The sequence below is a fragment of the Doryrhamphus excisus genome, linkage group LG8, assembly GCF_037039965.1.
Source record: "Doryrhamphus excisus strain RoL-2023G ecotype Guam linkage group LG8, RoL_Dexc_Guam_v1.1, whole genome shotgun sequence".
In the NCBI taxonomy this organism is placed as follows: Eukaryota; Metazoa; Chordata; class Actinopteri; order Syngnathiformes; family Syngnathidae; genus Doryrhamphus; species Doryrhamphus excisus.
Genome location: NC_136364.1, coordinates 22799258 through 22812695, shown reverse-complemented (window position 1 = coordinate 22812695; position 13438 = coordinate 22799258). Strand labels below are relative to the sequence as shown.

Genomic DNA, 13438 nt, shown 5'->3' with positions numbered 1-13438 from the left:
GCACACGTAACATGGGATTCCACGTGCGGAGGTTGGCTTGTTTATGTAAAGCGACAGACAGCTATCTAAGCCAATGAGATCAGCGTATTGTTATGTCGTCACGTTTTCCATGGAAACCTAATATTTTTAACCAATGGCACAAAGCCATGGGCGGAGTCAATATTGAGGTCGCAGGAAGAGCTCGCTGATTGGCTGGTGGGCCCGAGCCGGGCGCGAGCAGGGGAGGAACCGCCGATTCCTGTGTCAGCCTGTCTGAATGCCGTCTCCCATTGAGGAATACTGAGCTACTGAACTGGATCTTTTTACCTCTTTCGGGCTTTCTTTTTTCCACACGTCTTACACGGCCGAGAAGGTGAATTTATTTCCATCGCACAGGTGGGTTTTTCTTCAATTCATAATTGTAGTTGTAGTAAGAATGGATCGCGAAAAATAAGTTGCATAACGGAACCCCGTGTGCGCATGCGCAGGGATTCCAGTTTGCTCTACTTTTGTACTTTTTTCAGTAAAAATAAGGTTTTAATGTTTTGTTTTGAGCCACATGGGAAGAAAATGCTTGTTTTCGCGACATGGGTCGTTTGTGGTCGTTTGATTGCTGTTAACGCGCTTGTTTTCTAGCTGTATCGTCACTTTTACATAACTGTGTCAGTGTACCGTGCTGTGGATTGCAGGTCAACGTGTGTGTGGATTGTGAATAGCAGGTCACTGTGGTGAAGTGGGGGAAGTGCCATTTTTATCCTTTTCTCATGGATTTAGATGCCGTTTTCTTACCTTTTAGCACTCGATCGGATTCAAGTATGCCGAATAAGCGACGGCTTTATAATCGCGTTTAGTTGTCAAGATTCGGCGGCATCCTTTTTGCGTTAGAAAATGGTCTTATTTTGATATTAAGATCACTTGAGTCAAATGCAGTCGCCATGAATCTGTATCGCTTCAGAATGGCAAGGTTTGTGAATATATGAGCATATTTGACACTCTTTATTTTTAAAGGCCTCAATAGGCTTGGAATGCACATAGAAACATTCACTTTTCCTTCCACAAAATATTGTGACTACTTTTTTATTAAATGGACCAGGAAGACATATTTGTTGTTTTTGACTTGATGCTTTCATGGTGTCGTAGTTGTTTACATCTCTTGAAAATAAACAAACATGTTGCATACTAGTTGATACTAGGAATGAATTACAAGATGATAATACATAGCTATATACTTTATTAATACTGGGAGAGAATTAATTATTAAAGCATTGGACCTGGATGCTGATCAAGCTTGTTGCAATTGCAATGCCACATTCCATGTGTACAGACATATTAAAATATAGTATTTCTCAGTACTGTAAGGTTTTTTAGTATGTTGTTTTTCTTGGTAATGTCCAAACCATGGCACATTCAGTTGTTTTAATGTACTTACTATATTCTAAGTATATATTACTATGATGTAGTGAATATACGGCTACACATATATTATTTGAATCTAAAGGGAATGGCTTTCAGGGCGGTTTTGTGGAATAAGGCTACAGTAGCTTAGAGCTGCACTGGAGCCAAATCCATGTGACTGGAGCAGCAGTTGTATAATGTTGAGATCTGTGCTAGTGTGACCGACTGCTTCAGCCTCAGAAGGAAAGAAACACAGCAGACCAGCAAGCGGTTGACTTCGGTTTCATTGTATCACTCTGGCTCTCTGAAACCTCTATGCTCCTTTTCCTTGGAAAAATGTACTACCGGGGTCAAGATTTGCATAGGAATTAGCGTGTGGTAAGTAGCATCCAAGTAGTATTGATGAGTCTAAAAGTCATACTGTGACGTCTGCTTTATTTTCTCATACCTTTTATTGGTGTTGTTTTGTGTAGGATTGATAAGGATGATATGGCTTCATGAATTGTATTTGTTTTTTGCTGATAAATAATCCAAATAATACTGAATTCTGTCATGGGAGAGACTGTTTATTGTAATCCTTAGTACAAAGGGAAATGCTTGAATTTATTTATGTGATGAAAATGCTCTAGAAGACATGAATGTATCATAATATCACCTTATGTAAGTTCATTTTTGGTGTAAAAGAAAAAGCGATGTGCTTGTTGTCTATCCGCTGATTGGCTAACATGATTCTAACCTGTTGACACACCTCGCTCTGCCTTGACTGGTTATTGGCCGCAGCCAAAAGGAAGACCACCCCCTGAGCCAGCTTGTCTATTGTGTGTCCAGTCTCAGCAGAATACTGTATGTCACTGCTTTGGGTGTCTTGTGTGTTTTTGGAAATAAATGATTTGACTCGTTACCGAAGGACCGAAAAGGTCCGCACACAGCTCTTATGTAAAGCATGAAGAAGAATAGTCAAGTTGCCAAAGTTGCATGGTTACATAAAGGTCTGCACCCTGATATGGCGTTGCTGAGAGCAGTGAGATATTTTGGATTGGGCTACCGTGCTTGGAATGAAACATATACTAGATAGCTCATAAAGAATGAATGGTCTGATATGGAAAATGCAAATCATATCAGTTATCACGTGCCGTATCATTGTCTTGTGGTACCTGCTGCAATCTTTAACATGCTGGCCTGACGTAACTTGGCTGAAAGTTGGTATAAATATGACAGTTTGATACCATTATCCTTGTTAATGGTTGTGTGCTTAATAGCTAATTCTCTCAACGCAGCTCTGTTACATAAGGTGTCGTTTAAGATTTTATAGACAGCAAGCAACACCTCTGTTTGCAATGTGTATCACAAGCGTTATTAAAAATGCTGTTAAGTGTTATGTACCTTGTCTTTATTTCCTGGTTTTTGCAGTTACAGTAATTAGTATACTTAATATTGGAAGGGCAAATGTAGACTGTATGACAACTTCCTGTTTTTGAATTTCTGAATGTATTATATTTTCTTAATCAATTACTGTATGTGGAAATATTAATGAAATCATTTTAAGTTTGCAAATATTATTTAAAATTATTTTTAGTAGCAACAGTAATTTCATCGTTATTATTTGCTGTTTAGGCTCACATTCTGTGTTGAAGTGTACTACAATGTCAAGTACCTGTTTTTTTTTCCTGTCCTAGATCGCATCCCCCATGGTGTGGGATCAGCTATATTTCCACCCTGGTGTCATACAGTTTTGCGCCATTGCCATGAGGAAGATTGGCTAACGTCCCACATCCTGCTCTTTGGCCCATTCCATGTCTGAGAACAGCGACCTTCAGCCTTACCTCTACTCAACCCTGGACAGCCGGGAGCGGTCCCGTGAAAGGGTCGGCCTTCAGGTGGAGGAAGCGGAGATCTCTCCCTGCTCCGCCATCAGCCAACTTCACCGCATGGCCAGCAGTTATAACGAAAGTTGCGGGAGACGGGACGGAGGCGATCTGGAACCGGAGCTTGGTTTAGCCTCGGAAGGGAGCGACAGCAGCCACGAGCACCCCGCCTCACCGAGTTCCCCCCACGATGAGAGAAAGCGGACCTGCTTACACGAAGATGTAGAGATGGCCGGTTCTAGCGGGAGTGGGACAGAATCTCATGGCAACGAATCTCATGGAAATGACTCCCACGGCAACGAATCTGTGGGCAGCTCCAATGGAAATGGGAAGGATTCCGCTCTCATGGAGTCGTCAGGAAGCAACAAGAGGTGAGAGCACTCAAAAGCAGTCGGGCGTGTACAAATATTCTAGCGTTATGTGGAAGCGGACCATCTAGGTCATGGAAGTGTGGATCATTAAATGTAATAGAGTGACCATTTGCTTCTATGTGAGTCACGATGCTAATGCTATTTGCCGTCTTCAGCCACATGACAATAATAGCAAAGTTTCATTGACAAGAGTCGGGTTGTGTTTTTCTCAAAGTAAAAAAGATTTTTAATCGCAATTAATCAGGGAACATCCCTGCCGATTTAAAAAAGAGGTACCTTTTCAAGGGATAGTTTGGATATTTGGACATGAAGTTGTATCACATTTTGTGGTACAAAGGTAGAACTCTTTACAAAGTATGTTATTTTTAGAAGCCAAACTCTTTACTTGAATGGCCCCGGCAACTAAGCAGAGCTATGTTTGTCCTCACGGAAGAACCAAATGCTGAGATCATAAAGTGATGCCTATCTAATCGTTTACTTCCATAGTAAGGGTTCGATTTCTTTGTTGAATGTTTTGAACAAGTCCTTGGCTCACCTAATATGTTTCGTCTAATATTGTTATTTTGGTGCTGTTTTTTTTCATAATGTTCCAAATGGTGTCAATAACATTTTGTGGATATTTACAGCTCCAACTCTCACAGCCCCTCACCGCCAAGCAGCTCCAATGCCTTCAGTCTGGTGAGCTCAGAGCAGGACAACCCTTCCACTAGTGGTTGCAGGTGAGTGACCATCAAGGACTCTGCAGCTCCCACATCACTTCCTACGTTCCTAATCGGGGTTTACATCTTGCTCAAAGTGTGATCATGGCAAAAATTAGGGCTGTTAAGTGATTACAATCAGATTAATCACATTTTACTCATGAAATGATCAGGATTAATCACCATTTGCAACTATATCTGATATATATTCACCGTATTTTCTTAACCGTAAGTCAAGGACACGTGTATCTATTCAACATACTGGGAAAGCGTTGGTCCGAGTACGAACACCAAGACGTCTTTGCGCATCCGACATACATCCAGTATTATTACAGGTGTAACCGAGCATATGGACAGAATTCCATTATTCCAGCCTACATGGAAAATGTGTTGTCAGCCGGAGACGTTACCGTCCTTCAAGTGCGGTTCACATGTGATTCACATTCCTCCGCACGTTTCGTACCTCCGCTCGGGAGTGTGCCAGCGTCGGTGAGACCTTTTCTCTGATGCACGTGTGTTTGTCTCATGTACGCTCTGCAGCAGCGAGCAGTCGGCCAAAGCGAAGACACAGAAGGAGCTCTTCAAGACTCTCAAGGACCTCAAGATGCATTTGCCCTTGGAAAAGAGGAGCAAGGGCAAGTCCACCACCGTCAACACGCTCAAATATGCACTGCGGTGTGTCAAGCAGGTGAAAGGTACGCTTTTTTTCTTTTTTTTTCATCAGTCAGCAACAAACAGCGACATCACTGTTGTGTTTGATAATTGAGAGCATGCTGTCGTAATGCTGGATCGGACATTGTGTGATGCCACCATTATACGGTTACATGATGGATTTGTCGGCTTCCGCTCTCCTTCACAGCCAATGAGGAGTATTATCAAATGCTGATGATTAATGACAGTCAACCACCTGGCTTTGAAGTGTCTTCATACACCATTGAGGAAATCAACAGCATCACTTCTGAATACACCCTCAAAAACACCGTAAGTGCCAAAGGCCCTTCGCCACACAACCCGACACACATCTCTTGATGAATGCATGAATGTTGCCTCTTTTCTTTCTACTGACAGAATATATATTTACATTCACTTTATTTGTTGGTCAGTCATTGCAGTTTTACATCTTGTTGTTTGCAATAGTTTGCAAGAAAGCAACACTAAAACTTAAAGTTAGACCTAGTCCAGAGTCAAATTCCTAATGTTGTAACACGCATGGCAAATAAAGCTGATTCTGATTCTAAACCTGCTGACCGTTGCCTCCTGCAGGATATATTTGCTGTGGCCGTTTCGCTCATCACAGGGAAGATAGTTTACATTTCGGATCAGGCAGCGTCCATCTTAAACTGCAAACGGGAAGTGTTCAACAACGCCAAGTTTGTGGAATTCTTGACGCCGCAGGACGTCAGCGTGTTCTACAGCTTTACCACACCGTACCGCTTGCCCTCATGGAGCATGTGCACCGGAGCAGGTAACGGCCATCTAAACATTAGCATTGATGTTGGGGTCGGACGTTAGACAAACTGTTAACGACCAATGGAATTTAATCAGATGTTTATTCAGATGGCAGTTTCCTACCCGACACGTCAAGCACGTGGTGAACCCACATGCAAGCACATAAACGCATCCATTTCCTTCACATGAGCCACCCACTCACACATGCTTATACACACTTATCACATACGTATGTTATTACCATGTTAATGTGTGATTACACATTAACAAATGCATGCACATTCACAGACACCTGCCACACAATTTGTGTGACATACGTATAATATTTCATATAGCATTTTCATAGTTGTGTATTGTATTTGTTTTGGTCACTGCTATCTAACTAAACGACGTGGTATTTTTTTTTATATTGTTGGCGGCGAGGGTTTAAAAATAAAAAAGCCTTTTAGTTGGATTGTTGTAAGGTCATTTTAATCGCTTCATTGACGACTCAAATTCAACGGATTGGATATGGAAACTCCCTCTGATATATCCTCCACTCTCTTCCTTCATTTATCTTCTTCAGAGTCCTCTCCCACGGAGTGCATGCAGGAGAAATCCTTCTTTTGCCGCATCAGGTGAGTGACAGCAGCTCCTGTGATTCATACATTTCTTGCTCTAACAATTTCCGAGTACCACCGAGCGTGAGGAAAGACAAATCAGTGCTGGAGAGTAGTCGGGAGATTAAGCGCTCCTCGTTTTACGGGGGTTTTATGTGACAATGTTTTGTGGCTATGAACATATAGCCATAAATTATTAATAGTGTACAAAAGGAAAAAGAGAACTACAACTTTGGTGGTAAAAATGTTGTATTAGATATTGTATGATCATCAACTGATTAGAATTGTCATGTGTGTCGTAGCGGTGGAAAGGAGCATGACGGGGATCTGCAGTACTACCCTTTCCGCATGACTCCTTACCTGATGAAAGTCCAAGATGCTGAGTTGTCCGAGGAGCAGTTCTGCTGCCTCCTGCTGGCAGAGAGGGTGCACTCTGGTTATGAAGGTGAGCCCTTTAAACACCAACATGTGGTCTTTGCGGATGAACATGGTTCAGCCGAATAATTCCAAGTCCCTTCATTCAACAACACCATTTCACCATTATTACAAAAATGGGAATATGTATCAATACCGTTTCCACAGAGTTTTAATGTTTTCTTTTCTTCTCTTGTCTGTTCCTAGCACCCAGAATCCCCCCTGACAAGCGCATTTTCACCACCACACACACACCTAACTGTGTTTTCCAGGATGTGGATGAGAGGTACGTGGAGAGCATGCGTTTATAAACTTTATGAAGCTGATTAAGTCTCTTAAAGTTCTGTGAATTCATGGAGTAAAATGTTGCTTTTTTCCTCCGTCAGAGCTGTTCCACTCTTGGGATACCTACCCCAAGACTTGATCGGGACTCCGGTGCTGCTCAATCTGCACCCAAGTGACAGACCCCTCATGCTGGCTGTGCATCGCAAGAGTAAGGATCGGTTTCATTCCCTTGATTGATAGATTTAACTTTTTTATACTTTGTGTCCATCATCAAATATCCATTCACATTTATTCATCACTCCATTCAACCCTTTTTAGACTTGTTGTCTATATGTATCTGACACTGTATGCACTGTATGCATTTATGCATCACTCCATTCAACCCTTTTTAGACTTGTTGTCCATATGTATCTGACACTGTATGCACTGTATGCATTTATGCATCACTTCATTCAACCCCTTTTTAGGCTTGTTGTCCATACGTATCTGACACTGTATCTCCACACCGATAGTTCTTCAGTATGCGGGTCAACCATTTGACCACTCTTCGATTCGCTTCTGTGCGAGGAATGGGGAATACATCACCCTCGACACCAGCTGGTCCAGCTTCGTTAACCCCTGGAGCCGCAAGGTCTCCTTTGTCATTGGCCGACACAAAGTCCGGATGTAAGTATGCATGCATCAGATCAGAACTCGTATAAGAATAAGATGGATGTATTTAATGTACATATAGTACATAGTTATTATTGTAGAATACAGTGTATGTACTGTATGCATGTGTACATTGTGTACACATACATGTACATATGTATTGTATTGTATGAATCTTTTATGGATGTAAATGGACAAACCTGTGGTGGTTGCAGTGATGAAAATCGTTGTGCCTTTTTGGAATACTTTTTCCTCAATTCCACTTCAGCTAAATGCTTTGCTGTCCCGAGTGTAAACAGCAAAATTGAGTAATCAATTAAAACGTTTTTAGTGACGTGTCAGTTGTAATATTTAGGTTGTTGTTGTTGTTGTGGTTGCAGGGGTCCCGTGAACGAAGATGTTTTTGCATCAGCTTTCAATGAAGGGAAAATGATGGACTCGGACATCCAAGAAATTAGTGAACAGATCCACAGGCTACTACTACAAGTATGTATACTTTATTTGAACACACTTTTACGCACGCTTCTGTCAATTTCTTGAACTCCCCTTTTATCCTCAGCCGGTCCACAACATGGGCTCCAGTGGCTATGGCAGCCATGGTAGCAATGGCTCACACGAACAACTGGTGAGCATCAGCTCGTCCAGCGAAAGCAACGGGAACATCATGGCGGGGAACACAGCGGAGGAGACCAGCAAAGCCAAGCCCACCAGGACGTTCCAGGAGATTTGTAAGGGAGTTCACATGCTGAAGAACCAGGACTCCCTGCGCTCGCCTCCACCCTCGCCTGCTCCGTCGCCATCCAAACCAGACCAAAAGAAGACAGCTGATGGTGAGTACGGTTTTGTCACCCCGATCAGAATGCAATTAATTTCAGAAGTTAGTTAGTTTCAGAAGCCAGTTTTCTGACACTTGCTTATGTGTTTCTTGGGGAGCAGCCTCTCAGAAGAGCTCAGTGGCCCGTTTGAAAGACTCAGCGCCCCCTCTGCAGGCCAGAGACAGTAATGCAGCCAGCATGGAAGACTTTACCTGCAAAGACCAGACCGTCTGCTCCTACCAGCAGATCAGCTGCCTTGACAGTGTCATCCGGTAAGTGTGTGTGTTATTATTAAGATTAAGTAAGTAAACAATAACTATGGAATTATTATTATTACTCCTTTGTTTTCCAGTTACCTGGAAAGTTGTAACATCCCCATCACAATAAAGAGGAAATACCAGTTTTCTTCAAATGCCACCTCCACCAACTCAGATGACGACAAGAAATGTACTGAGAACAATGTTCAAGTGCCTGGTGGCTCAAATACAGGTGAGTGCAAACGACACATCACGACACACACATACAGACACGCAAACGCAAATCTATAAGGACACTTGATCAATGTTTTTGGTCTGGTTGCTCTTTCAGTGGATTTAGTTAAAAGGATAACTGTGGCTCTCTTACACTAGATTCTTTAATGCTCCAAGGCCAGCCTGGACTTTCAAATATGAAAGCACCAAAGAAACCTCCGTCGGGGGCAGCTGTGGTGGGTGCCCCCCTGGGACCGCTTCCTTTACCAAGCAAGGCTGAAAGCGTTGTATCGATCACATCACAGTGTAGCTACAGCAGCACAATCGTACACGTAGGAGACAAGAAGCCTCAGCCAGAGTCTGGTAAGGTTCTACATACACTGCATGCATCACGTCATATTGTAGTACTTCTTTACAGCTTGCAACTGAAGTACTACAACAGTAGCGTTATTGCAGTAAGAAGCCTTTTGTTGCACAGTAACATATACGTGGTTGATGCTTGGAAAACTCTGCTTTCACACGAGCCTGATGGCATGCTCTGCATTTTCATCCAAACCTTGGTCACGCGAGATTGAGGTTTATTACTTGTGGTCTTTTTGGCAGAAATAATCGAGGATGTAGCCGAGAGCCCCGCACCACCCGCTCCGCCCATCAGCGTGGTGTCGCCGCTTAGCCAGGAGAAGGAAGCCTATAAGAGACTGGGACTGACCAAGCAGGTGCTGGCAGCCCACACGCAGAAGGAGGAGCAGGCCTTCCTAAACCGCTGCAGAGAGCTCCGTAACGCCAGGACTTTTCAGAAGGACTGTTCCACGCATCTCCATAAGCAGAAGGGTCCAGCCAGTCCTGAAGGTGAGCATTGAGTCCATTGTGAGAAGCATTCTACTTTTATGTGAATCTCAATCTCAGTGCTGAGACGTCTTCTTCATGCGTCACTTTAGAACACGCTGGACTTCGAGGCGCTGCCAAACAGGGCACCACCAGGCCAGAGACTGTTGCCAAGAAGGGAAACCGCAACAGGAAGTCCAAAAAGCCACGCATGAAGCATCCTGATTCCTCAGACAGCGCAGTGTCAAACCGCAAACCCCGCCCGCCTCTCCAGGGCCTCAACCAAACGTCATGGTCCCCATCGGAAGCGTCCCTGTCGGCTTTCAATGTGTCCTACCCCGCCATGGTGTCTCCGTACCAGCTGTACCCCCCAGCACCCGCTGCCGCTCCCGCTCAGGTCTCTCATCCCGACCCCTCCCTTTCCACGGGCTTTGTGGAGGGCCAGAGCGCTCAAGTTCCTCCCGCCGCCGCTCCCTTTCCCTCGCCCATTGTTACGCCCGTGGTGGCTTTGGTGCTGCCGAACTACATCTTCCCTCAAATTGGACAGTTGGGCCAGATGGGGGCCGCTCCCAGACCAGCCTTTTTCCCGGAGCAGGCACAGACGCAACCTCAGTTCAACGCCCAGCAGCCCTTTCAGCCCCCACAGCCAGCATACGCCATGCAAACTCAGCCCCCCTTCACCAGCCAGCAGATTTTCCCCGTGCCGACCGCCTTCCCGTCCCAGCCACCCTTCCAGGCTCGCCCGACCGCCTTCACCCCCCAGCCTTCTTTTTCAGTGCAGACTCCGTTTGTGGCTCAAGCTCCCTACCCCGCTCAGCCCTTCACATACAGCCTAAACACGCAGCCCCCCAAAGCCACGGCGGGAGAACCCCGGGAGGGGGCGGCTTCTCGCTCCTCCACCCCCGCGTCGGGCGCACGGGAGCGCACCACATCGCCAACTCTGTTTGAGTCGCGGTGCAGCTCCCCCCTGCAGCTCAATCTGCTCAGCATGGAGGAGGGCCAGCGCTCCGTGGAACGGCAGGACAGCACAGCGCTCTCTGCCGGGGTCCAGGGCGCCAGCGTGGTGGCCGGTTCTGTTGCTGCAGGAGCTGCAGGAGCTGCAGGAGCTGGAGGAGCTGCAGGAGAGAAGAGCGCCACTGTTTCAGCCAAGGCTGACAATCTTCAACAGGTGAGGGAAATAGTGTACTATGTGAAATGTGTGTACTACTACAACTTATAGTATCACTAATTGGACTGAATCCACAGGAATCCTTCCATACGATCAAGGCTTAGCAGATCAGTGTGTCAACATTTTTGCCATTTTTCCATGCAGGTGGAGTCTCCAGAAGATGGTGCTCACAGTGACGGTCATTCCTCATCCTGTGACCTGCTGGATATCTTGCTCCAAGAGCAGGAGGACTCCCACTCTGGCACGGGCTCTGCAACCTCTGGCTCCATGGGATCAGGCTCTGGCTCCGGCTCCGGGTCCGGCTCCGGCTCTCGCTCTGACTCCGCTTGCAATGGCTGCGGTACCTCGGCTAGCGGAGCCTCGGGCAGCAGAACAGGTTTGTCAAAAAGTGCCAGTCCCAGCTGGAAGAACAATGGATTGAAACTTCTTTTATAACTTAACGTTTTCCCGTTTCTCCGATGCGATAAATAGGGAGCAGCAACACAAGCAAATACTTTGGGAGTGTGGACTCCTTGGAACACGACCCCAAAATCAAGACCAAGACCAAAGTCAAAACGAGAGGTGACGGAGACTCTGACGGAGGCCAATCGCAGGCCAAGATGTCCGCCATCAAATATGTTCTCCAGGAGCCTCTTTGGCTGCTGATGGCCAACGCTGATGACAAGGTCATGATGACCTATCAAATGCCATCCAGGTGAGTCACAGACTAAAAATGTTAGTATTTTTTCTGTGGACATGAAACATGAATATGTGCGTTTTGTTTTGTTGTTCCACAGAGACATTCAGAAGGTTTTACGAGAAGACAAAGAAAGGCTGAGGCAAATGCAGAAGAGTCAACCTCACTTCTCCTCAGACCAGCGGCGAGAGCTGCTGGAGGAACACCCGTGGATGAGAAGAGGAGGTCTACCAGCTGCTATCAATGTAAAGGTCAGAGTCGCACGCTAGTGCCAACACGCATTTTCACTCATTTGTCCGACACTTGTGGGCATGATGATGCCTTTCACGTGGGTGAAGTGTACTTTGTTGGTACAATGGGCCACACCGAAACAACATCAGCAAACTCGCACAGCTGTCCTCATCCTACACATCCTACACACACACAGTGGGACACGTGTCACGTTTAAAGGCACTCAGAAATCACATAACTGCCAGGTCACTGCAGTATCTTTTGAGCATCAAAGGATCTCATCTCCTGTGAAAGTGACAACATTTGTCTGTCTTTCAATTTAGTTTTCATTTGCTTCTTATTTTCCACCACTTTCATTTAGCCAATCACGCGGTTAATTAGTCAAAGTGTGCCAATGAACGAAAACCTCCATGTCAACTTGTTACTTTATGTTTTCAGGAGTGCCTGTACTGCAAAGATGCAGCAGATGCCCCCATCGAAGACACCCTGCCCGACATGGACATGGGCGAGCTGGGGGAGGAGCTGAGCCAAGAGTGCGAGAACGCTCAGAGCCAATCAGAGGAATTGCAAACCAAATTGGATCCCGGCCCCTGAACAGTAGAACAACCAGCAGGGGGACTCGCTGGACCAGCCACGGATCCTTACACACGCGTGTAGATAGTATGTACAAAAGGACCTTGTGCCTGGCCATCCTCGACAGCACTTTTAAACACACGTGAACTGGAGCAGCGATGACGGCGCCGTAATGCGAGGCCTTTGTGGTGTACATGGAACAGCGGACTCACACCAGCAACGTCAAACTCACACAATGTGAAAACAAATCGTAGTCGTTATCTTCTTTCAAATATTGAACCCGTTATCTTTGTTTTTCCATATGTTATCCCTTTTGTTTCCTCATCAGGGTTTTGTTGGCTTGGTGCTGACAAGATGTCGTCAACAGGGACCTATGCTTGTAAAGCCGCTTTTTTTTTTTTTTTGCATAAATGTACTTGTTGGACCACAGCATATTTTATATTCAGGCATAGCACTTGAAGAGTTGAACACGCGTAACTCGTGAACGCATAAGAAAAATGACAAGACACATACAGTTTGACTGTAACTTGCCTCAGCAGCGACAATCTGATACATGAAGACATTCACTTCACAAACTAACCTTATTTATTTTCAGTTCATGTAATATACACAGATGTTTTATTACACCGCAGCCAAATGTGTTTAAAGAATATATATATATGGATATATATTATAACAGTATATATTACATTTGAAGGTCACTTTCGTACGAGAACTTTAAAGTGGAGTATTTAGCCTCCGCATAAAGGTCTTTGCTTACTGCACAGCAGAAGAACTTCTATGAAGAAGCGGGCGACTTTACTGATTGTGGAAATCATTTTCAAAGAATGTTAAGTCCATAGAAATTGCCATATATTGTAATAAATGTGGAGATGTCTTCACACGGTCATGGTCTATCACAAAGACATGAAGAATGGATATATCTGTCCATTCCTGATTACAGAGTAATTAATGTAGCTTATAAGGGGACCACA

At 44.9% G+C, this 13438-nt stretch overlaps 1 protein-coding gene across 3 annotated transcripts; it reads left to right on the top strand.

Annotated features, from left to right (window-relative positions):
* The first annotated feature begins 205 nt into the window (after nt 1-205).
* On the top strand, nt 206-12944 carry LOC131134677 (period circadian protein homolog 2-like). 3 transcript variants are annotated; one of them, XM_058080188.2, is made up of 22 exons: nt 206-375; nt 3051-3610; nt 4237-4329; nt 4849-5003; nt 5168-5289; nt 5572-5773; nt 6323-6374; nt 6659-6801; nt 6978-7056; nt 7157-7263; nt 7568-7721; nt 8087-8192; nt 8266-8536; nt 8643-8793; nt 8874-9010; nt 9151-9354; nt 9595-9840; nt 9930-10984; nt 11129-11360; nt 11456-11678; nt 11761-11911; nt 12330-12944. In XM_058080188.2, the coding sequence occupies exons 2-22, from the start codon at nt 3168-3170 to the stop codon at nt 12483-12485; spliced, it is 4482 nt and encodes a 1493-aa protein (XP_057936171.2). In that variant the 5' UTR covers nt 206-375; nt 3051-3167; the 3' UTR covers nt 12486-12944. The 3 variants fall into 3 exon arrangements, with proteins under 3 accessions (XP_057936171.2, XP_078649185.1, XP_078649186.1); XM_078793059.1 differs by lacking the exon at nt 206-375 and adding an exon at nt 740-938; XM_078793060.1 differs by lacking the exon at nt 206-375 and adding an exon at nt 1617-1752.
* The last annotated feature ends 494 nt before the right edge of the window (nt 12945-13438 follow it).